Here is a 24,895-nt window from a genome sequence, read left to right as displayed (position 1 = left end):
TGAGGGGAGAAAGTAAAAATACAACGATGACCCCAAGTTACTGCTTCCCGACGATGGTAGAAATGATGAGAAAAGAAAGTAAAAATACAATGATGACCCCAAGTTACTGCTTCCCGACGATGGTAAAAATGATGAGAAAAGAAAGTAAAAATACAACGATGACCCTGAGTTACTGCTTCCCTACGATGGTAGAAATGATGAGAAAAGAAAGTAAAAATACAACGATGACCCCTAGTTACTGCTTCCCGACGATGGTAAAAATGATGAGGGGAGAAAGTAAAAATACAACGATGACCCCGAGTTACTGCTTCCCGACGATGGTAGAAATGATGAGGGGAGAAAGTAAAAATACAACGATGACCCCGAGTTACTGCTTCCCGACGATGGTAGAAATGATGAGGGGAGAAAGTAAAAATACAACGATGACCCCGAGTTACTGCTTCCCTACGATGGTAGAAATGATGAGGGGAGAAAGTAAAAATACAACGATGACCCCAAGTTACTGCTTCCCGACGATGGTAGAAATGATGAGAAAAGAAAGTAAAAATACAATGATGACCCCAAGTTACTGCTTCCCGACGATGGTAAAAATGATGAGAAAAGAAAGTAAAAATACAACGATGACCCCAAGTTACTGCTTCCCGACGATGGTAGAAATGATGAGTAAAGAAGGTAAAAATACAACGATGACCCCGAGTTACTGCATCCCTACGATGGTAAAAATGATGAGGGGAGAAAGTAAAAATACAACGATGACCCCAAGTTACTGCTTCCCGACGATGGGAGAGATGATGAGGGGGGAAAGTAAAAATACAACGATGACCCCAAGTTACTGCTTCCCGACGATGGTAGAGATGATGAGGGGAGAAAGTAAAAATACAACGATGACCCCAAGTTACTACTTCCAGACGATGGTAAAAATGATGAGGGGAGAAAGTAAAAATACAACGATGACCCCAAGTTACTGCTTCCAGACGATGGTAAAAATGATGAGGGGAGAAAGTAAAAATACAACGATGACCCCGAGTTACTGCTTCCCTACGATGGTAGCGATGATGAGGGGAGAAAGTAAAAATACAACGATGACCCCAAGTTACTGCTTCCCTACGATGGTAGAGATGATGAGGGGAGAAAGTAAAAATACAACGATGACCCCTAGTTACTGCTTCCCTACGATGGTAGAGATGAGGGGAGAAAGTAAAAATACAACGATGACCCCAAGTTACTGCTTCCCGACGATGGTAGAGATGATGAGGGGGGAAAGTAAAAATACAACGATGACCCCTAGTTACTGCTTCCCGACGATGGTAGAAATGATGAGAAAAGAAAGTAAAAATACAACAATGACTCCAAGTTACTGCTTCCCTACGATGGTAGAGATGATGAGGGGAGAAAGTAAAAATACAACGATGACCCCAAGTTACTGCTTCCCGACAATGGTAGAAATGATGAGAAAAGAAAGTAAAAATACAACGATGACCCCGAGTTACTGCTTCCCTACGATGGTAGAGATGATGAGGGGAGAAAGTAAAAATACAACGATGACCCCAAGTTACTGCTTCCCGACGATGGTAGAGATGATGAGGGGGGAAAGTAAAAATACAACGATGACCCCAAGTTACTGCTTCCCGACAATGGTAGAAATGATGAGAAAAGAAAGTAAAAATACAACGATGACCCTTAGTTACTGCTTCCCTACGATGGTAGAAATGATGAGGGGAGAAAGTAAAAATACAACGATGACCCCGAGTTACTGCTTCCCGACGATGGTAAAAATGATGAGAAAAGAAAGTAAAAATACAACAATGACCCCTAGTTACTGCTTCCCGACGATGGTAGAAATGATGAGAAAAGAAAGTAAAAATACAACAATGACCCCAAGTTACTGCTTCCCGACGATGGTAGAGATGATGAGGGGGGAAAGTAAAAATACAACGATGACCCCGAGTTACTGCTTCCCGACAATGGTAGAAATGATGAGAAAAGAAAGTAAAAATACAACGATGACCCTTAGTTACTGCTTCCCTACGATGGTAGAGATGATGAGGGGGGAAAGTAAAAATACAACAATGACCCCAAGTTACTGCTTCCCGACAATGGTAGAAATGATGAGAAAAGAAAGTAAAAATACAACGATGACCCTTAGTTACTGCTTCCCTACGATGGTAGAAATGATGAGGGGAGAAAGTAAAAATACAACGATGACCCCGAGTTACTGCTTCCCGACGATGGTAAAAATGATGAGAAAAGAAAGTAAAAATACAACGATGACCCCGAGTTACTGCTTCCCGACGATGGTAGCGATGATGAGGGGAGAAAGTAAAAATACAACGATGACCCCGAGTTACTGCTTCCCGACGATGGTAGAAATGATGAGAAAAGAAAGTAAAAATACAACGATGACCCCGAGTTACTGCTTCCCTACGATGGTAGAGATGATGAGGGGAGAAAGTAAAAATACAACGATGACCCCGAGTTACTGCTTCCCTACGATGGTAGAGATGATGAGAAAAGAAAGTAAAAATACAACGATGACCCCGAGTTACTGCTTCCCTACGATGGTAGAGATGATGAGAAAAGAAACTAAAAATACAACGATGACCCCGAGTTACTGCTTCCCGACGATGGTAGAGATGATGAGCAAAGAAAGTAAAAATACAACGATGACCCCGAGTTACTGCTTCCCTACGATGGTAGAAATGATGAGGGGAGAAAGTAAAAATACAATGATGACCCCTAGTTACTGCTTCCCGACGATGGTAGAGATGATGACAAAAGAAAGTAAAAATACAACGATGACCCCTAGTTACTGCTTCCCGACGATGGTAAAAATGATGAGGGGAGAAAGTAAAAATACAACAATGACCCCGAGTTACTGCTTCCCTACGATGGTAGAGATGATGAGAAAAGAAAGTAAAAATACAACGATGACCCCGAGTTACTGCTTCCCTACGATGGTAGAGATGATGAGAAAAGAAAGTAAAAATACAACAATGACCCCAAGTTACTGCTTCCCTACGATGGTAGAGATGATGAGGGGAGAAAGTAAAAATACAACGATGACCCCAAGTTACTGCTTCCCTACGATGGTAAAAATGATGAGGGGGGAAAGTAAAAATACAATAATGACCCCAAGTTACTGCTTCCCTACGATGGTAAAAATGATGAGGGGGGAAAGTAAAAATACAACAATGACCCCGAGTTACTGCTTCCCTACGATGGTAGAGATGATGAGAAAAGAAAGTAAAAATACAACAATGACCCCGAGTTACTGCTTCCCTACGATGGTAGAAATGATGAGAAAAGAAAGTAAAAATACAACAATGACCCCGAGTTACTGCTTCCCTACGATGGTAGAGATGATGAGGGGAGAAAGTAAAAATACAACGATGACCCCAAGTTACTGCTTCCCTACGATGGTAAAAATGATGAGGGGGGAAAGTAAAAATACAACAATGACCCCGAGTTACTGCTTCCCTACGATGGTAGAGATGATGAGGGGAGAAAGTAAAAATACAACGATGACCCCAAGTTACTGCTTCCCTACGATGGTAAAAATGATGAGGGGAGAAAGTAAAAATACAACGATGACCCCAAGTTACTGCTTCCCTACGATGGTAAAAATGATGAGAAAAGAAAGTAAAAATACAACGATGACCCCAAGTTACTGCTTCCCTACGATGGTAAAAATGATGAGGGGAGAAAGTAAAAATACAACGATGACCCCAAGTTACTGCTTCCCTACGATGGTAAAAATGATGAGAAAAGAAAGTAAAAATACAACGATGACCCCAAGTTACTGCTTCCCTACGATGGTAAAAATGATGAGGGGAGAAAGTAAAAATACAACGATGACCCCGAGTTACTGCTTCCCTACGATGGTAAAAATGATGAGAAAAGAAAGTAAAAATACAACGATGACCCCAAGTTACTGCTTCCCTACGATGGTAGAAATGATGAGGGGAGAAAGTAAAAATACAACGATGACCCCTAGTTACTGCTTCCCTACGATGGTAGAGATGATGAGGGGAGAAAGTAAAAATACAACGATGACCCCGAGTTACTGTTTCCCGACGATGGTAAAAATGATGAGGGGAGAAAGTAAAAATACAACAATGACCCCAAGTTACTGCTTCCCTACGATGGTAAAAATGATGAGGGGAGAAAGTAAAAATACAACGATGACCCCAAGTTACTGCTTCCCGACGATGGTAAAAATGATGAGGGGAGAAAGTAAAAATACAACGATGACCCCGAGTTACTGCTTCCCTACGATGGTAAAAATGATGAGGGGAGAAAGTAAAAATACAACGATGACCCCGAGTTACTGCTTCCCTACGATGGTAGAGATGATGAGGGGAGAAAGTAAAAATACAACGATGACCCCGAGTTACTGCTTCCCTACGATGGTAGAGATGATGAGAAAAGAAAGTAAAAATACAACGATGACCCCGAGTTACTGCTTCCCTACGATGGTAGAAATGATGAGGGGAGAAAGTAAAAATACAACGATGACCCCTAGTTACTGCTTCCCTACGATGGTAGAAATGATGAGGGGAGAAAGTAAAAATACAACGATGACCCCAAGTTACTGCTTCCCGACGATGGTAAAAATGATGAGGGGAGAAAGTAAAAATACAACGATGACCCTGAGTTACTGCTTCCCTACGATGGTAAAAATGATGAGGGGAGAAAGTAAAAATACAACGATGACCCCGAGTTACTGCTTCCCTACGATGGTAGAGATGATGAGGGGATAAAGTAAAAATACAACGATGACCCCGAGTTACTGCTTCCCTACGATGGTAGAGATGATGAGAAAAGAAAGTAAAAATACAACGATGACCCCGAGTTACTGCTTCCCGACGATGTTAGAGATGATGAGGGGAGAAAGTAAAAATACAACGATGACCCCGAGTTACTGCTTCCCTACGATGGTAGAAATGATGAGGGGAGAAAGTAAAAATACAACGATGACCCCTAGTTACTGCTTCCCTACGATGGTAGAAATGATGAGGGGAGAAAGTAAAAATACAACGATGACCCCGAGTTACTGCTTCCCTACGATGGTAGAAATGATGAGGGGAGAAAGTAAAAATACAACGATGACCCCGAGTTACTGCTTCCCTACGATGGTAGAAATGATGAGAAAAGAAAGTAAAAATACAACGATGACCCCGAGTTACTGCTTCCCTACGATGGTAGAGATGATGAGGGGAGAAAGTAAAAATACAACGATGACCCCGAGTTACTGCTTCCCGACGATGGTAGAGATGATGAGGGGAGAAAGTAAAAATACAACGATGACCCCTAGTTACTGCTTCCAGACGATGGTAGAGATGATGAGGGGAGAAAGTAAAAATACAACGATGACCCCTAGTTACTGCTTCCCGACGATGGTAGAGATGATGAGGGGAGGAAGTAAAAATACAACGATGACCCCTAGTTACTGCTTCCCTACGATGGTAAAAATGATGAGAAAAGAAAGTAAAAATACAACGATGACCCCGAGTTACTGCTTCCCGACGATGGTAGAAATGATGAGAAAAGAAAGTAAAAATACAACGATGACCCCGAGTTACTGCTTCCCTACGATGGTAGAAATGATGAGAAAAGAAAGTAAAAATACAACGATGACCCCGAGTTACTGCTTCCCGACGATGGTAGAGATGATGAGGGGAGAAAGTAAAAATACAACGATGACCCCGAGTTACTGCTTCCCTACGATGGTAGAAATGATGAGAAAAGAAAGTAAAAATACAACGATGACCCCTAGTTACTGCTTCCCTACGATGGTAAAAATGATGAGAAAAGAAAGTAAAAATACAATGATGACCCTTAGTTACTGCTTCCCTACGATGGTAAAAATGATGAGAAAAGAAAGTAAAAATACAATGATGACCCCGAGTTACTGCTTCCCGACGATGGTAAAAATGATGAGAAAAGAAAGTAAAAATACAATGATGACCCCTAGTTACTGCTTCCCGACGATGGTAAAAATGATGAGAAAAGAAAGTAAAAATACAATGATGACCCCAAGTTACTGCTTCCCGACGATGGTAAAAATGATGAGAAAAGAAAGTAAAAATACAATGATGACCCCGAGTTACTGCTTCCCGACGATGGTAGAAATGATGAGAAAAGAAAGTAAAAATACAACGATGACCCCGAGTTACTGCTTCCCGACGATGGTAGAAATGATGAGGGGAGAAAGTAAAAATACAACGATGACCCCTAGTTACTGCTTCCCGACGATGGTGGAGATGATGAGGGGAAAAAGTAAAAATACAACGATGACCCCTAGTTACTGCTTCCCGACGATGGTGGAGATGATGAGGGGAGAAAGTAAAAATACAACGATGACCCCTAGTTACTGCTTCCCGACGATGGTAGAAATGATGAGGGGAGAAAGTAAAAATACAACGATGACCCCTAGTTACTGCTTCCCGACGATGGTGGAGATGATGAGGGGAGAAAGTAAAAATACAACGATGACCCCTAGTTACTGCTTCCCGACGATGGTAGAAATGATGAGGGGAGAAAGTAAAAATACAACGATGACCCCGAGTTACTGCTTCCCGACGATGGTAGAAATGATGAGGGGAGAAAGTAAAAATACAACGATGACCCCTAGTTACTGCTTCCCGACGATGGTGGAGATGATGAGGGGAGAAAGTAAAAATACAACGATGACCCCTAGTTACTGCTTCCCGACGATGGTAAAAATGATGAGGGGAGAAAGTAAAAATACAACGATGACCCCTAGTTACTGCTTCCCGACGATGGTAGAGATGATGAGGGGAGAAAGTAAAAATACAACGATGACCCTGAGTTACTGCTTCCCGACGATGGTAAAAATGATGAGAAAAGAAAGTAAAAATACAATGATGACCCCTAGTTACTGCTTCCCGACGATGGTAGAGATGATGAGGGGAGAAAGTAAAAATACAACGATGACCCTGAGTTACTGCTTCCCGACGATGGTAAAAATGATGAGAAAAGAAAGTAAAAATACAATGATGACCCTGAGTTACTGCTTCCCTACGATGGTAGAAATGATGAGAAAAGAAAGTAAAAATACAACGATGACCCCTAGTTACTGCTTCCCTACGATGGTAAAAATGATGAGAAAAGAAAGTAAAAATACAATGATGACCCCAAGTTACTGCTTCCCTACGATGGCAGAAATGATGAGAAAAGAAAGTAAAAATACAACGATGACCCCTAGTTACTGCTTCCCTACGATGGTAAAAATGATGAGAAAAGAAAGTAAAAATACAATGATGACCCCAAGTTACTGCTTCCCTACGATGGTAGAAATGATGAGAAAAGAAAGTAAAAATACAACGATGACCCCTAGTTACTGCTTCCCTACGATGGTAAAAATGATGAGAAAAGAAAGTAAAAATACAATGATGACCCTTAGTTACTGCTTCCCTACGATGGTAAAAATGATGAGAAAAGAAAGTAAAAATACAATGATGACCCCGAGTTACTGCTTCCCGACGATGGTAAAAATGATGAGAAAAGAAAGTAAAAATACAATGATGACCCCTAGTTACTGCTTCCCGACGATGGTAAAAATGATGAGAAAAGAAAGTAAAAATACAATGATGACCCCAAGTTACTGCTTCCCTACGATGGTAGAGATGATGAGAAAAGAAAGTAAAAATACAATGATGACCCTGAGTTACTGCTTCCCTACGATGGTAGAAATGATGAGAAAAGAAGGTAAAAATACAACGATGACCTCAAGTACCTCCCCTACCTCCCCCACTATGGTAGATATGATGAGTGGAAAAGCAAATAAACAAGGATGACCCCTAGTTACCTCCCTTACCATGGTAGATATGAGGGGAAAAACAAGCAAACAAGGATGACCCCTAGTTTCCTTCCTTACCATGGTAGATATGATGAGGGGAAAAGCAAACAAACAAGGATGACCCCTACATACCTCCCTTACCATGGTAGATATGATGAGGGGAAAAGCAAGCAAACAAGGATGACCCCTAGTTACCTTCCTTACCATGGTATATGTGATGAGGGGAAAAGCAAGCAAACAAGGATGACCCCGAGTTACCTGCCTTACCATGGTAGATATGATGAGGGGAAAAGCAAGCAAACAAGGATGACCCCGAGTTACCTTCCTTACCATGGTATATATTATGAGGGGAAAAGCAAGCAAACAAGGATGACCCTGAGTTACCTTCCTTACCATGGTAGATATGATGAGGGGAAAAGCAAGCAAACAAGGAGGATCCCTAGTTACCTTCCTTACTATGGTAGATATGAGGGGAAAAGCAAGCAAACAAGGATGACCCCTAGTTACCTTCCTTACCATGGTAGATATGATGAGGGGAAAAGCAAATAAACAAGGATGACCCCGAGTTACCTCCCTTACCATGGTAGAGATGATGAGGGGAAAAACAAACAAACAAGGATGACCCCTAGTTGCCTTCCTTACCATGGTAGAGATGATGAGGGAATAAAACAAACAAACAAGGATGACCCCTAGTTACCTTCCTTACCATGGTAGAGATGATGAGGGAATAAAACAAACAAACAAGGATGACCCCTAGTTGCCTTCCTTACCATGGTAGAGATGATGAGGGAATAAAACAAACAAACAAGGATGACCCCGAGTTACCTCCCTTACCATGGTAGAGATGATGAGGGGAAAAACAAACAAACAAGGATGACCCCTAGTTGCCTTCCTTACCATGGTAGAGATTATGAGGGAATAAAACAAACAAACAATGATGACCCCTAGTTGCCTTCCTTACCATGGTAGAGATGATGAGGGGAAAGGCAAATAAACAAGGATGACCCCGAGTTACCTCCCTTACCATGGTAGATATGATGAGGGGAAAAGCAAATAAACAAGGATGACCCCTACATACCTCCCTTACCATGGTAGAGATGATGAGGGGAAAAGCAAATAAACAAGGATGACCCCGAGTTACCTCCCTTACCATGGTAGATATGATGAGGGGAAAAGCAAATAAACAAGGATGACCCCGAGTTACCTCCCTTACCATGGTAGAGATGATGAGGGGAAAAACAAACAAACAAGGATGACCCCTAGTTGCCTTCCTTACCATGGTAGAGATGATGAGGGAATAAAGCAAACAAACAAGCATGACCCCTAGTTACCTTCCCTACCATGGTAGATATGATGGGGGGAAAAAATACAAGGCTGACCCCGAGTTACCTCCACTACCTCTCTCCTACCATGGTAGAGTTGAGGGGAAAACGTTAAAATATAAGGATGACCCCTGGTTACCTCCCTTACCTCTCCACCACCAGGGTTAACATGAGACTCAAGTGTTAATTTTATAACAATGCCAGAACCATCAGCGATCTTTCATAATCCTACCAGCCATACCTGGTTACCTGCTCTAAAAATCAACCCACCTCTATAGCCTCCATTCCGACTCGCATTGTTGCATTACAAGCGCACATTGCTTGGACACCTTGGGACCTTTGCACTCTCGGGGGAGGAATTGCTGCACATTCCTGTGGCTAGCCTTGTGAAATAACGCTCCCGTGGCATTCCTCTTCGGGAGGTAGAATTTTTGCGAACTCGAGCACATTCCTCCGCATCCCAGTTCGTTCTGCAAACACGCCGTGCCCTGCTCCGCACTTCCTCCCCTTCTTTGGGTGGCCATAGTCACGCAGTTATGTAAGGGTTGCGTGACACCACAACGCGCCACTCGCCTCAGTCGCTATCCACATTCGGAAAACAGGGAAAATGTGCCCTCGATCAAAAACGACTGGTTCGTTCAAAAAAAAAAGCTCTCATCCAGTTCCACGTTTCCCCAAAAACCCCGCGTTCCCCCAAATGTGTCCTGAAAACCTTCTTTTTTTGTATACAAGGTCGAGGCTCGTGAAAGAGCTAACATTAATCACACAAAAAGTCAAACCGACACAAACCGACACATAGACACAAACACAACATTTGAGAGCAGGGACATCGAGAGATCTGTGGGAGGGAGAGGGCTTGGGGAGAGAAGGTGTGGGAAGGGGGGGGGGGGGTGGGAGAGGTAAAAAAAACCACATGGACACTGCAAGGACTTCCAGGAAAGAATGATGGGTAGTTAACCATCATTTAACCAGTTAACCATGAGTTAACCAGTTAACCTAATATTTCTCTTGTGTTCAAAGCATCCTCCGAATTTCCCCCACCCTCAGTTCCTGCTCCTGATGGATAATCCAGACAACACTCACCTCTCTTCCTCATCCTTCCTATCGGGTGTATGATCCTCGGTGAGTCTCGTCGCATCACCACGACGACACAGGATGGCGCGACTGTCACCTGCACTGGCCACTGCAAGCTCTACACCGTCCCTGAGCAAAGCGACCGTGGCCGTTGAGCCGGAGGCCTGCCATGCTTCTGCAAAACAGAACGACACAGACTGAGGGCAAACGGTACGAGGCAATGGACAAACACCCGCTTCGATTTTGTACATCTTCGGCCAAAATAGACAACAAGCAAAAAGTTGTCAATGTTGAAGAGCATATTTATCACTGGTGTTTTTGTTTTGTTTACAAATGGCACAAAAGAGAATGATTAGAAAACAACGAGAAAACAAAGGACAAAGGGTACAAACCTGTCTCCTCCTCCACCAACCCGGGGCAACACCAGTGTCATCGTTTTAAAGACAATGGAGGCGCCTTTTACTAAACTGCGACCACGCTTGTAGCCCACCAAGTGGCACCTGAAGATGTCGAACCCGTCCCAAGAAGGTCTCACCTCACGAATCACGGGAGGTTTGCTTTTATAGGGATGAGGTACCACAAGATGATGCAGGCACATCTTTCAAGCTTGATTTTTGCCTAACCTATGATTTTTATATCTCTTATATTTTTTATATCTTTTTTTTATCTTTAAAAATTTTTTTTTAAATATCTCTCCGGCCATTCTCAGAGAGCCTCCTCAGCGTCGACGAGCCTGGCATTTCACCCAGGCCAACTGGCACGGTCTTCAAGGAGCCATCGATCATCTGGACTGGTCTCCCATTTCTCCTGCCTCTGACATCAATTCTTCCTGGGAATTCTTCTAAAGTAAACTGCTCTCTCTCATGCACAGATTTATCCCATCTCGTCTTCAGTTGTCATACCCTTCCTCCCGTCCATGGTACACTGAATCATGTGGTGAGGCAGTTGCCCGGAAACAACTTGCCTTTGCCTCATGGAACGCTACTCCAACTGAAGGAAATCTCAGTTCTTTCCACCAAGCTCGGAACAAGTGCGTGTCTACCCTCAGGAGAGCTAGGAAGCACTATCTCTCCAAACTCAAGACTGAACTCTCAAACATGTCTCCTTCCTCCAAATCCTGGTGGCATGTGGTCAAATCCGTTTCTGGTGTTTGTTCCCCCTCCATCCCCTCCCTTACCTCAAACGGCTACACATCAAACTCCGCACGTGACAAAGCCGAATGCCTCAACTCTGTGTTTGCCTCAAAATCTTGTGTCCCAAACCCGTCTCTCTCTGTATCCACCTCACCCAGTCGAACCCAGCTGCTCCTGGACTCTGTGTCCTTCTCTCCTGACAAGGTGGAGAACTTTTGTCAAACCTCGACTCTGATTCTGCAACTGGACCAGACAGCATCAGCCCACAGGTGCTAAAATCATGCTCTGCCGCTCTATCTTACCCTCTCTCTGTTCTCTTCACCCTCTCTTTTGCTCAAGGTCATCTGCCAGCATCTTGGAAATCAGAAAACATTAACGCTTTACACAAAAAAGGTGCAAAAACAGATCCTTGCAACTGCAGACCAATCAGCCTGCTCCCAATTATCAGCAAAGTCATGGAATCTATCATTGCTTCTGATATCAAATCCTTCCTCTTCTCCAATGGCTTGATCTCAGATCATCAATTTGGATAGACCAGGTCATTCGATTCTGGACATTCTGCTTCTGCTGTCTCAACAATGGATGGAGGTCCTCAATGCCAAACAGGAAATCAGAGCCGTCTCCCTTGACATATCATGTGCCTTCGATACGGTCCCCCGCTTTGCTCACCAAACTCTCCTCCTATGGTATCCATGGAAATCTCCACGCATGGCTTGCGGACTTCCTCTCGGGTCATCGTCAACGTGTGGCCCTGAATGGATTTCTCTCATCTCCCCTTCCTGTTCAGGCTGGAGTTCCTCAAGGCAGTGTTCTGGGCTCTGTGCTTTTTCTGGTCTTCATCAATGATCTCTCCGACTCTCTGGAAAATCCTCTCTATGTCTTTGCTGATGACTCCACTCTCTGCCGCTCCATTCCTCATCCCTCAGATCGGCAGTCTGCAGCCACCTAACTCTCTGCAGACCTGGACAAAATCACAGACTGGTCAAACAAGTGGAACATGTCTTTCAATCCTGACAAATTTAACACTCTTACTATGTCTCTCCGAAAAGACTGACTGGACAACCCTCCCATCTACTTTCTGAACAATCCTCTTGAAGAAGTTCTGTCACTCAAGCTTTTGTGTCTCACTATCTGCCATGATCTTTCCTGGGAAAACCACATTTCCAAGCTGGCCTCCAAAGCCAGTCACCGACTGGGCATCCTCCATCGTGCGAAGTCCTTCCTTGGGACACCTGAGCTCCTCACCACATACAAGGCTTTCATCCACAGCTCAATGGAATACTGTTCCCCCCTCTGGGTCGGTGCTCCTGCCTCACACCTAGCTCGGCTTCACGCTGTTGAAACCAATGCTTCCAGAATCATTGGAATCTCCCGTGATGAAGCTAACTCCGAGGGCCTTTCACTCACTCACCGCAGACGGGTTGGTGGTCTTTTTGTCTTCTACCAACTCCTCTCCGGCCTTGCTCCCCCAGCTCTCTCTGTGCTCTGTCCCCCAAATATTCCTACAGGTTCGACAAGATCTGCCAGCAATCCTCTTATGGTTAAACTACCAAAATCAAGACTCTCTGCTCACCTTCACTCCTCTTTTCTCCCGCCTCTGGAACAAACTCCCTCACTCTCTTCAATCCCACTCCTCCCTCCAGGTCTTTAAAACAGCTGTTCATCACCATCTCTTGTCTTCCTCCATCCAAAGCCTTGATCTTTTCTACCCCCGCTAATTCACCCCAGATCCACTTTTTTGAAATTTCAACTTCTTTCCTGGAAGTCCTTGCAGTGTCCATGTGTTTTATACTTCTCTCACCTCCCCCCAAGCCCTCTCCCTCCCTCAGATCATCCGATATCCCTGCTCTCAAATGTTGTGTTTGTGTGCTTCCCCCTCTCTCCCCATCTTGTCTACCGCCCCCCTTATTATATGTTTTATGTGTCTGTTTGATTTTTTGTGTGATTAATGTTAGCTCTTTGACGAGGCTCGATCTTGTTTACAAGAAAAAAAGAAAAAAAAAAACCTTAAGGGCACTTTCTCAGAGCTTCTGCACCGAAAACGGTGCAAAACAAACGTACAACACCAGACAAGGTCGTCGGGATTGGACAGGAGAATAATAAAGTAATTAACAAATGAAATAACTACAGGTAAAAATAAAGATTTGCATGCCTCCGCCCCCAAAGGTGACCGGAGGCATTATGTTTTTGGGTTGTCTGTCCGTCCGTCCGTCCGTCTGTACGGGTTAAACCTCGTTTTTCTCAGCAACCACATGTCTGATTGAGACAGATCTTTTAGAGTAGGAGTGACACCCATGTAGAATGTTTTTATGATATTTGTGACGTCATAGGTCACGTGGTTTGGCAGCCATATTGGATCGAAAAACGAACCTTATCCGATCAACATGAAATTTCCCAAACGTGATCCCCTACCCATACATATGCAGAGTGTACATTTTTGATGTCATATATCACGAGGTTTGGCAGCCATATTAGCGTGAAAGCCGATATTTAAAAAAAAAACCTTCTCCGAAACCGCTTCACCGATCGATGTGAAACCTGTCATGGCTGGTTAAAATGTGATAATTGAGAACAGCTGAAGGAATTTAAATCAAACTCGTTTATTTTTAGGACAGTCAACGAGGACACCTACCCATTTTCACGGGCAGGGCCTACAAGGGGGCATATTGGCGACACAGTCGCTCTAGTTATTTAAGTTTTGCTGACGAAAAGATGTTAAAATGATCAATCGTATGAAACCAACCTTAAACTGCTGAGATTGATATTACTATGGTATTATGGGATAGTGGGAGGGGGTGGGGGGGTGGGAATGGGGATCAAGAGGTGGTAGGAGGGGAGCGGAGCAGAGTTCAAAATACATCACAGGAACCACAGACAAGCTCCAATGTGATATCCACGACATCTTACTGTGACAAAGCTCGAACAACCGGATGATACGCACACCACATGGTGATATCAAAGCGCTCCTAACCACCTGCCTCTCACCATTGCCTGAAGCCTGGGCTTGTCCTACAAAATGTCTGTCAGCTTCCAGGAAGGCGTTATGCAGGGCGGTCTGCAGGTTTTGTTCCTTCTCCAGTTCGATCCTGAATCCAGACAAACAATCAAATTAATCATCATACAGGACATCATACAGGATCACATCACATCAGGGAGGTGGTGAGGGTTTAGGCAATTGCATGCGCTGTGCGTAACGATAGGTGTATCGGTTTTAGAAAATCCTTTAGGCAATTCAAAAATGCAAAATCAAACAGCTGCCAACCTTTCTCCCTAAAAAATTCCCCGCTGTTTATGGAGAGAAAAGTGCCAACAGATGGGGCCAGACACCCCGGCTGCCCCGGGAAGTAACATCCTACAAAGCCGACTGGCGTGTTTGTCCGACGCAGTCAGATGTTGTCTGTCTGCTGTCTCTACATGTGATATCAAAGCGTGTCTGCGAAGGTGCATGACGGCTCTTCCCTGTGTCTTGGAAAAAAAATTAACGGTAATAAACTGGAAAAAACCATAACAAACAAGCAGTTGCTGCGCAGAGGTGCGTGTCTGCTTTACGCAAAACAAACAGGAATCGACGTTCCAGGCTGGTGCGACCAAGGCCTATATAATCAGGTGTGTTTGTGCAGCGACATGTCGAGCACTACGCCCGACCCACAAATTACAAGCCGCAGTAGGCCTACCTACGTCGTCATCGCACGATGTCTCGTGGGACTTACGGTCCCTTCTCCGAAACCGCTTCACCGATCGATGTGAAACTTGTCATGGCATGGAAACCTAACAAGCGTTACGCCAAGGTCCCCCGTCGGGGAAGTGATGTGAGTTGACAAAGTGGAAGACGCAGAAAACATGCTATGATATGATATTTCGCTCACAAGGTTCAGACATACATGGAGGCGGCCATCTTGGATTTTGACGTGGCGACCCAATTTTCAATAGCGTTCTTCCTTATGCCTAGATACACCCACACACCAGATTAGAAGTTGGTACTTCGCTTATTTTTCAAGATATTCCGCTTACAAGGTTCAGACATACATGGCGGCGGCCATCTTGGATTTTTATGTGGCGACCCAATTCTCAATAGCGATCTTCCTTGTGCCTAGATACACCCACACACCAGATTAGAAGTTGGTACTTCGCTTATTTTTCAAGATATTTCGCTCACAAGGTTCAGACATATATATGGTGGCGGCCATCTTGGATTTTGACGTGGCGACCCAATTTTCAATAGCGTTCTTCCTTGTGCCGAGATACACCCACACACCAAATTAGAAGTTGGTACTTCACTTATTTTTCAAGATATTCATCTCAAGGTTCAGACATACATGGCGGCGGCCATCTTGGATTTTGACGTGGCGACCCAATTTTCAATAGCGTTCTTCCTTATGCCGAGATACACCCACACACCAGATTCGAAGTTGGTACTTCGCTTATTTTTCAGGATATTCATCTCACAAGGTTCAGACGTACATGGCGCCGGCCATCTTGGATTTTGACGTAGCGACCCAATTTTAAAGAGCGTTCTTCCTTATGCCGAGATACACCCACACACCAGATTAGAAGTTGGTACCTCGCTTATTTTTCAAGATATTTCGCTCACAATGTTCAGACATATATATGGTGGCCGCCATCTTGGATTTTAACGTGGCGACCCAATTTTCAATAGCGTTCTTCCGTATGCCTAGATACACCCACACACAAAATTAGAAGTTTGTACTTCGCTTATTTTTCAAGATATTTAGCTCACAAGGTTCAGACATACATGGCATCAGACATACATGGCGGCGGCCATATTGGATTTTGACGTGGGTTGCACCCACACACCAAATTCGAATGCGGTCCTTCGCTTACGCACGCACGCACGCATGGACGGACGGACGGACGGACACACGGACGGAAGGGAAAACCATAGTCCCCATTTCGCTCCGCTGTGCGACGGGGGACAAAAACACGGTCCCTTCAACTTGCGTGGAAAAAGAAGAAGAAGATTCCGAGATAAATGCCGTAAAAGGGAAATAGAACTCAAGCTTCAGGCATCGGCACTATCGACTCAATCTACCTTATTGACCACTACTTCAGCTTCGCTTTATCGGTTTACTTACCTTTTAATGCAGGTGCAAACATCCTGAAGGTGGGCTATAATGGACGTGAAGGAATACCTTGGAGGCCATTGAACCATCACATCCACAAATTGGTAAAAACGTTACCTCCGACCTTTCCCCCAACATTTCCTTAGCTATGCTTCCCTTAGCCGCCCTTCTCCCGACGAATTCTGGAATAACTAAGCAGTGACGTTTGTATGTTAGGAAAAAAAGAAAAGAAAAAAAAATGGCGGCCTATACTTCCGGTTGATACGTATTACACTCTGGAGAGGAAAAGGTACATTGAAGTTTACCCAAGGTACAAATGAACCCCTCCAAACTTCACGAGCATGTGCACCCCTAAAGTTGGGGTACAGAACAACGAGGGATTTCGACACGTACTCGAGGTACTTCTGCATGTTCCTGGAACAGAAGTCTGCCGCGGCAGATCCACCGTGTCCGTCAAAGATGGCAAAATACAATATGGAACCCTGCACGAGTTCACCGAGATCCCAGCGATCTTCGTTCTCCTTCCGCCGACCGAGCCGACTGGCCATGCCAATCCTGGACAGGCTCACCTTCGGAATGAGTTTGCCGTACTGGGGGACAAGGACAAGAACAAGACAAAATCAGACGACAACGTTGGAAAATGATGACGAGCGAGTGCGCGAGCATTTTCAACATCATCGGACTCGGATCGAGGTATGCGTACCTTGATACTCGGGGGCAAAAGGATTGGCTCATCGATGCGATGATCCCAGATGCCAAAACGATCCCAGGGTCCAGATTGTCCTTCCTGATTATCGTTTTTCATTTTCTCAGTTCGAGTGACGTCACGCTTACAGCATAACGCAGACGTCATAAAAGTGGCGGGAATCTGCTTCACCACCTTGTTGAGCAAAGAGGCCTCGGCAAACGCAGGCAGGTACTCTTGCGTCGCTCGACCCCAACCATGGCGTTCCCAGATAACATGGCACCTCCTGCTCTGGTCCACGGCGGTCCGTGTCCCACTGCTCAAAGAGGGCCTCAGCCTGGACGCGCCACAGGTGGTCACGTGTACACCGAAGCGCGTGATCCGTTGTCCTATCCGGGGACCTTTCCATGGCAGGACACACATGACACGTTGACCCTGCAAGGAAGAAGACCTCATGTCAGATCACAATTTTGAAGCACATGACACGATCAGGACAACCCATGATACATTGACCCTGCAAGGAATAAGACCTCATATCAGATCACAATTTTGAAGCACATGACACGATCAGGACACACATGACACGTTGACCCTGCATGGAAGAAGACCTCATGTCAGATCACAATTTTGAAGCACATGACACGATCAGGACACACATCACACGTTGATTCTGCAAGGAAGAAGACCATGTCAGATCACAATTTTGAAGCACATGACACAATCAGGACACACATGACACGATCAGGACACACATGACACATTGACCCTGCAAGGAATAAGACCATGTCAGATCACAATTTTGAAGCACATGACACGATCAGGACACACATGACACGTTGACCCTGCATGGAAGAAGACCTCATGTCAGATCACAATTTTGAAGCACATGACACGATCAGGACACACATGACACGTTGACCCTGCATGGAAGAAGACCTCATGTCAGATCACAATTTTGAAGCAAATGACACGTTGACCCTACAAGGAAGAAGACCTCATGTCAGATCACAATTTTGAAGCACATGACACAATCAGGACACACATGACACGTTGACCCTGCATGGAAGAAGACCTCATGTCAGATCACAATTTTAAAGCACCTGACACAATCAGGACACACATGACACGTTGACCCTGCAAGGAAGAAAATCTCATGTCAGATCACAATTTTGAAGCACATGATATGATCAGGACACACATGACACGTTGACCCTGCAAGGAAGAAGAACTCATGGCAGATCACAATTTTGAAGCAATGACACTATCAGGACACACATGACACGTTGACCCTGCATGAAAGCAGACTTCACGTCAGATCACAATTTTGAAGCAATGACACGATCAGGACACCCATGATACATTGACCCTGCAAGGAATAAGACCTCATGTCAGATCACAATTTTGAAGCACATGACATGATCAGGACACACATGACACATTGACTCTGCAAGGAAGAAGACTTCATGTCAGATCACAATTTTGTAGCACATGCCACTATCAGGACACACATGACACGTTGACCCTGCATGGAAGAAGACCACGTCAGATCACAATTTTGAAGCACATGACACGATCAGGACACGCATGACACATTGACCCTGCAAGGAATAAGACCATGTCAGATCACAATTTTGAAGCACATTACACGATCAGGACACACATGACACGTTGACCCTGCAAGGAAGAAAATCTCATGTCAGATCACAATTTTGAAGCACATGATATGATCAGGACACACATGACACGTTGACCCTGCAAGGAAGAAGAACTCATGGCAGATCACAATTTTGAAGCAATGACACTATCAGGACACACATGACACGTTGACCCTGCATGAAAGCAGACTTCACGTCAGATCACAATTTTGAAGCACATGACACGATCAGGACACACATGACACATTGACCCTGCAAGGAATAAGACCTCATGTCAGATCACAATTTTGAAGTACATGACACGATCAGGACACACATGACACGTTGACCCTGCATGGAAGAAGACCATGTCAGATCACAATTTTGAAGCACATGACACAATCAGGACACACATGACACATTGACCCTGCAAGGAATAAGACCTCATGTCAGATCACAATTTTGAAGCAAATGACACGTTGACCCTACAAGGAAGAAGACCTCATGTCAGATCACAATTTTGAAGCACATGACACAATCAGGACACACATGACACGTTGACCCTGCATGGAAGAAGACCTCATGTCAGATCACAATTTTAAAGCACCTGACACAATCAGGACACACATGACACGTTGACCCTGCAAGGAAGAAAATCTCATGTCAGATCACAATTTTGAAGCACATGATATGATCAGGACACACATGACACGTTGACCCTGCAAGGAAGAAGAACTCATGGCAGATCACAATTTTGAAGCAATGACACTATCAGGACACACATGACACGTTGACCCTGCATGAAAGCAGACTTCACGTCAGATCACAATTTTGAAGCAATGACACGATCAGGACACCCATGATACATTGACCCTGCAAGGAATAAGACCTCATGTCAGATCACAATTTTGAAGCACATGACATGATCAGGACACACATGACACATTGACTCTGCAAGGAAGAAGACTTCATGTCAGATCACAATTTTGTAGCACATGCCACTATCAGGACACACATGACACGTTGACCCTGCATGGAAGAAGACCACGTCAGATCACAATTTTGAAGCACATGACACGATCAGGACACGCATGACACATTGACCCTGCAAGGAATAAGACCATGTCAGATCACAATTTTGAAGCACATTACACGATCAGGACACACATGACACGTTGACCCTGCAAGGAAGAAAATCTCATGTCAGATCACAATTTTGAAGCACATGATATGATCAGGACACACATGACACGTTGACCCTGCAAGGAAGAAGAACTCATGGCAGATCACAATTTTGAAGCAATGACACTATCAGGACACACATGACACGTTGACCCTGCATGAAAGCAGACTTCACGTCAGATCACAATTTTGAAGCACATGACACGATCAGGACACACATGACACATTGACCCTGCAAGGAATAAGACCTCATGTCAGATCACAATTTTGAAGTACATGACACGATCAGGACACACATGACACGTTGACCCTGCATGGAAGAAGACCATGTCAGATCACAATTTTGAAGCACATGACACAATCAGGACACACATGACACATTGACCCTGCAAGGAATAAGACCTCATGTCAATTCACAATTTTGAAGCACATGACGCGATCAGGACACACATGACACGTTGACCCTGCATGGAAGAAGACCTCATGTCAGATCACAATTTTGAAGCTCATGACACGTTGACCCTGCAAGGAAGAAGACTTCATGTCAGATCACAATTTTGAAGCACATGACACGATCAGGACACACATGACACATTGACCCTGCATGGAAGAAGACCTCATGTCAGATCACAATTTTGAAGCTCATGACACGTTGACCCTGCAAGGAAGAAGACCATGTCAGATCACAATTTTGAAGCACATGACACGATCAGGACACACATGACATGTTGACCATGCATGGAGAAGACCTAATGTCAGATCACAATTTTAAAGCACATGACACAATCAGGACACACATGACACGTTGACCCTACAAGGAAGAAGACCTCATGTCAGATCACAATTTTGAAACACATGACACAATCAGGACACACATGACACGTTGACCCTGCATGGAAGAAGACCTCATGTCAGATCACAATTTTAAAGCAGCTGACACAATCAGGACACACATGACACGTTGACCCTGCATGGAAGAAGACCTCATGTCAGATCACAATTTTGAAGCACATGACACGTTGACCCTGCAAGGAAGAAGACCTCATGTCAGATCACAATTCTGAAGCACATGACACGATCAGGACACCCATGATACATTGACCCTGCAAGGAATAAGACCTCATGTCAGATCACAATTTTGAAGCACATGACATGATCAGGACACACATGACACATTGACTCTGCAAGGAAGAAGACCATGTCAGATCACAATTTTGTAGCACATGCCACTATCAGGACACACATGACACGTTGACCCTGCATGGAAGAAGACCACATCAGATCACAATTTTGAAGCTCATGACACGTTGACCCTGCAAGGAAGAAGACTTCATGTCAGATCACAATTTTGAAGCACATGACACTATCAGGACACACATGACACGTTGACCCTGCAAGGAAGAAGACCTCATGTCAGATCACAATTTTGAAGCACATGACATGATCAGGACATACATGACACATTGACCCTGCAAGGAATAAGACCATGTCAGATCACAATTTTGAAGCACATTACACGATCAGGACACACATGACACGTTGACCCTGCATGGAAGAAGACCTCATGTCAGATCACAATTTTGAAGCACATGACACGATCAGGACACACATGACACATTGACCCTGCAAGGAATAAGACCATGTCAGATCATAATTTTGAAGCAAATGACCCGATCAGGACACACATGACACGTTGACCCTGCAAGGAATAAGACCTCATGTCAATTCACAATTTTGAAGCACATGACGCGATCAGGACACACATGACACGTTGACCCTGCAAGGAAGAAGACCATGTCAGATCACAATTTTGAAGCACAAGACACGATCAGGACACGCATGACACATTGACCCTGCAAGGAATAAGACCATGTCAGATCACAATTTTGAAGCACATTACACGATCAGGACACACATGACACGTTGACCCTGCAAGGAAGAAAATCTCATGTCAGATCACAATTTTGAAGCACATGATATGATCAGGACACACATGACACGTTGACCCTGCAAGGAAGAAGAACTCATGGCAGATCACAATTTTGAAGCAATGACACTATCAGGACACACATGACACGTTGACCCTGCATGAAAGCAGACTTCACGTCAGATCACAATTTTGAAGCACATGACACGATCAGGACACACATGACACATTGACCCTGCAAGGAATAAGACCTCATGTCAGATCACAATTTTGAAGTACATGACACGATCAGGACACACATGACACGTTGACCCTGCATGGAAGAAGACCATGTCAGATCACAATTTTGAAGCACATGACACGATCAGGACACACATGACACATTGACCCTGCAAGGAATAAGACCTCATGTCAATTCACAATTTTGAAGCACATGACACGATCAGGACACACATGACACGTTGACCCTGCATGGAAGAAGACCTCATGTCAGATCACAATTTTGAAGCTCATGACACGTTGACCCTGCAAGGAAGAAGACTTCATGTCAGATCACAATTTTGAAGCACATGACACGATCAGGACACACATGACACATTGACCCTGCATGGAAGAAGACCTCATGTCAGATCACAATTTTGAAGCTCATGACACGTTGACCCTGCAAGGAAGAAGACCATGTCAGATCACAATTTTGAAGCACATGACACGATCAGGACACACATGACATGTTGACCATGCATGGAGAAGACCTAATGTCAGATCACAATTTTAAAGCACATGACACAATCAGGACACACATGACACGTTGACCCTACAAGGAAGAAGACCTCATGTCAGATCACAATTTTGAAGCACATGACACAATCAGGACACACATGACACGTTGACCCTGCATGGAAGAAGACCTCATGTCAGATCACAATTTTAAAGCACCTGACACAATCAGGACACACATGACACGTTGACCCTGCATGGAAGAAGACCTCATGTCAGATCACAATTCTGAAGCACATGACACGATCAGGACACCCATGATACATTGACCCTGCAAGGAATAAGACCTCATGTCAGATCACAAATTTGAAGCACATGACATGATCAGGACACACATGACACATTGACTCTGCAAGGAAGAAGACCATGTCAGATCACAATTTTGTAGCACATGCCACTATCAGGACACACATGACACGTTGACCCTGCATGGAAGAAGACCACATCAGATCACAATTTTGAAGCTCATGACACGTTGACCCTGCAAGGAAGAAGACTTCATGTCAGATCACAATTTTGAAGCACATGACACTATCAGGACACACATGACACGTTGACCCTGCAAGGAAGAAGACCTCATGTCAGATCACAATTTTGAAGCACATGACACGATCAGGACACCCATGATACATTGACCCTGCAAGGAATAAGACCTCATGTCAGATCACAATTTTGAAGCACATGACATGATCAGGACACACATGACACATTGACCCTGCAAGGAATAAGACCATGTCAGATCACAATTTTGAAGCACATTACACGATCAGGACACACATGACACGTTGACCCTGCATGGAAGAAGACCTCATGTCAGATCACAATTTTGAAGCACATGACACGATCAGGACACACATGACACATTGACCCTGCAAGGAATAAGACCATGTCAGATCACAATTTTGAAGCACATGACACGATCAAGACACACATGACACGTTGACCCTGCAAGGAAGAAAATCTCATGTCAGATCACAATTTTTATACAAGATCGAGGCTCGTGTAAGACCTAAGATTTTGGTTTCGTAAGACTCGTGTAAGACTGTAAGACTCGTGTAAGGTACTCGTGTAAGGTTTTCACACCTGTCTGTGAGCACGACACATCAAAAAGTTATGGAGGAGTTATGACCAAACTAGGTGGATGAGTAACTCATTGAGTTGGATAAGTGACAAGAACAAGCCGATTCAATTTTGGTTCAGGCCTGAATCCAGACCCGGCCTATCAGTGGGATACAAAACGTAAACTGTCAGCCAGGTGGAGGTCTAGGTGGAGGTACGCTCTCTCCCGAGTGACGTTCTAGTTTTGCAAATCTGTTTAAATAGTGACAACAGCTTCCTGCATTCATTAATTAAAGCAAACGACATATCCCGCGAACGTTAACGGAATACGAGATTCCAAATTTCGAAAAGTGTCGTCACAACACACGGACCCCTCGGTCTCTCCCGCATACCCTTGGGCCCTCAGGTCAGGGCACTCCCGAGTCCCGACCTGCCCCCTGGGAGCCGCCACCCGCCGTCCAACATGTTCCCCGGCACCATCAGAGCACACAGGCTTTACAGTTGCGCATTCGGTATTCGTACATGGTTTGCGTGCACCCAGGGCTCCTAGTGGACACAGTCCGCCTCGAAGCGTGACACTCACATTCATTGGGAAATCGGGACGTGCAAACATTGACAGGAAACGTGCACCGCCTCTGCTTAAACACAAACCTTGGACCGCCGACCGCCGTGTTGTGGAAATGACGCAATGACGGTTACGGAACTGACGTAATGACGCATAAAATTTTCGCTGTTTGAAAGGTTCGTCATGGTCGATCGGAATGCGAACAAGGAGATGCCATAACATCGACTACTTGTCCAAGGAGTCGCAACGCACCAGGAGACCACTGGTGCCAGAGGTCCGTCCTGTCAACAGCGCACCCTCACCATCCTCACCTATTATAATTTATTTACTTATCTTTTCCGTCCTCACATGAATCATGAGTTCATATGGGAACATCTCTATATATAAGGCCAGATAAAAAAAAAGAGTTGGTGATCGTCCTTTTTTCTCAAAAGTTCGGGTATGGAGGGAGGTTATTATTATTTTTATTTTTTTTCCTACTTTCCATTGAGTTTTGTTGACATGGAAAAATATGAAATAAAGACTCCTTTCTCCTCAAAATGATTTAATTTCTTCATTCATCTCACAGATTTACAGACATTGCCCAAATCTCTATGAAACACAGTGTTTGTGTGATTTTGGATGGTGTTTTTTT

The 24,895-nt window shown here is 44.4% G+C and overlaps 1 protein-coding gene across 5 annotated transcripts in view; it reads right to left on the bottom strand.

Annotated features, from left to right (window-relative positions):
• PPM1K (protein phosphatase, Mg2+/Mn2+ dependent 1K) overlaps positions 1-24,440 on the bottom strand; it is a 69,554-nt gene extending 45,114 nt beyond the window's left edge. Inside the window, exons 1-5 of one of the 5 annotated variants that reach the window (XM_068128064.2) lie at positions 24,348-24,440; positions 17,136-17,552; positions 16,826-17,022; positions 14,337-14,437; positions 10,228-10,393 (exon numbers count right to left, since the gene is read on the bottom strand). In XM_068128064.2, the coding sequence (XP_067984165.2) occupies positions 10,228-10,393; positions 14,337-14,437; positions 16,826-17,022; positions 17,136-17,552; positions 24,348-24,416 (950 nt within the window). In that variant the 5' untranslated portion in view covers positions 24,417-24,440. Of the gene's footprint in view, positions 1-10,227; positions 10,394-14,336; positions 14,438-16,825; positions 17,023-17,135; positions 17,553-24,088 lie in introns of all 5 variants that reach the window. The other 4 variants (XM_068128065.2, XM_078784976.1, XM_068128066.2 and 1 more) reach the window with 4 other exon arrangements.
• Between the last annotated feature and the right edge of the window lie 455 nt (positions 24,441-24,895).

Source organism: Myxine glutinosa, chromosome 9, assembly GCF_964187855.1.
Source record: "Myxine glutinosa chromosome 9, kmMyxGlut1.1, whole genome shotgun sequence".
NCBI lineage: Eukaryota > Metazoa > Chordata > Myxini > Myxiniformes > Myxinidae > Myxine > Myxine glutinosa.
The sequence above is the reverse complement of the archived record's forward strand: the minus strand, read 5'-3'. Positions and strand labels throughout refer to the sequence as shown.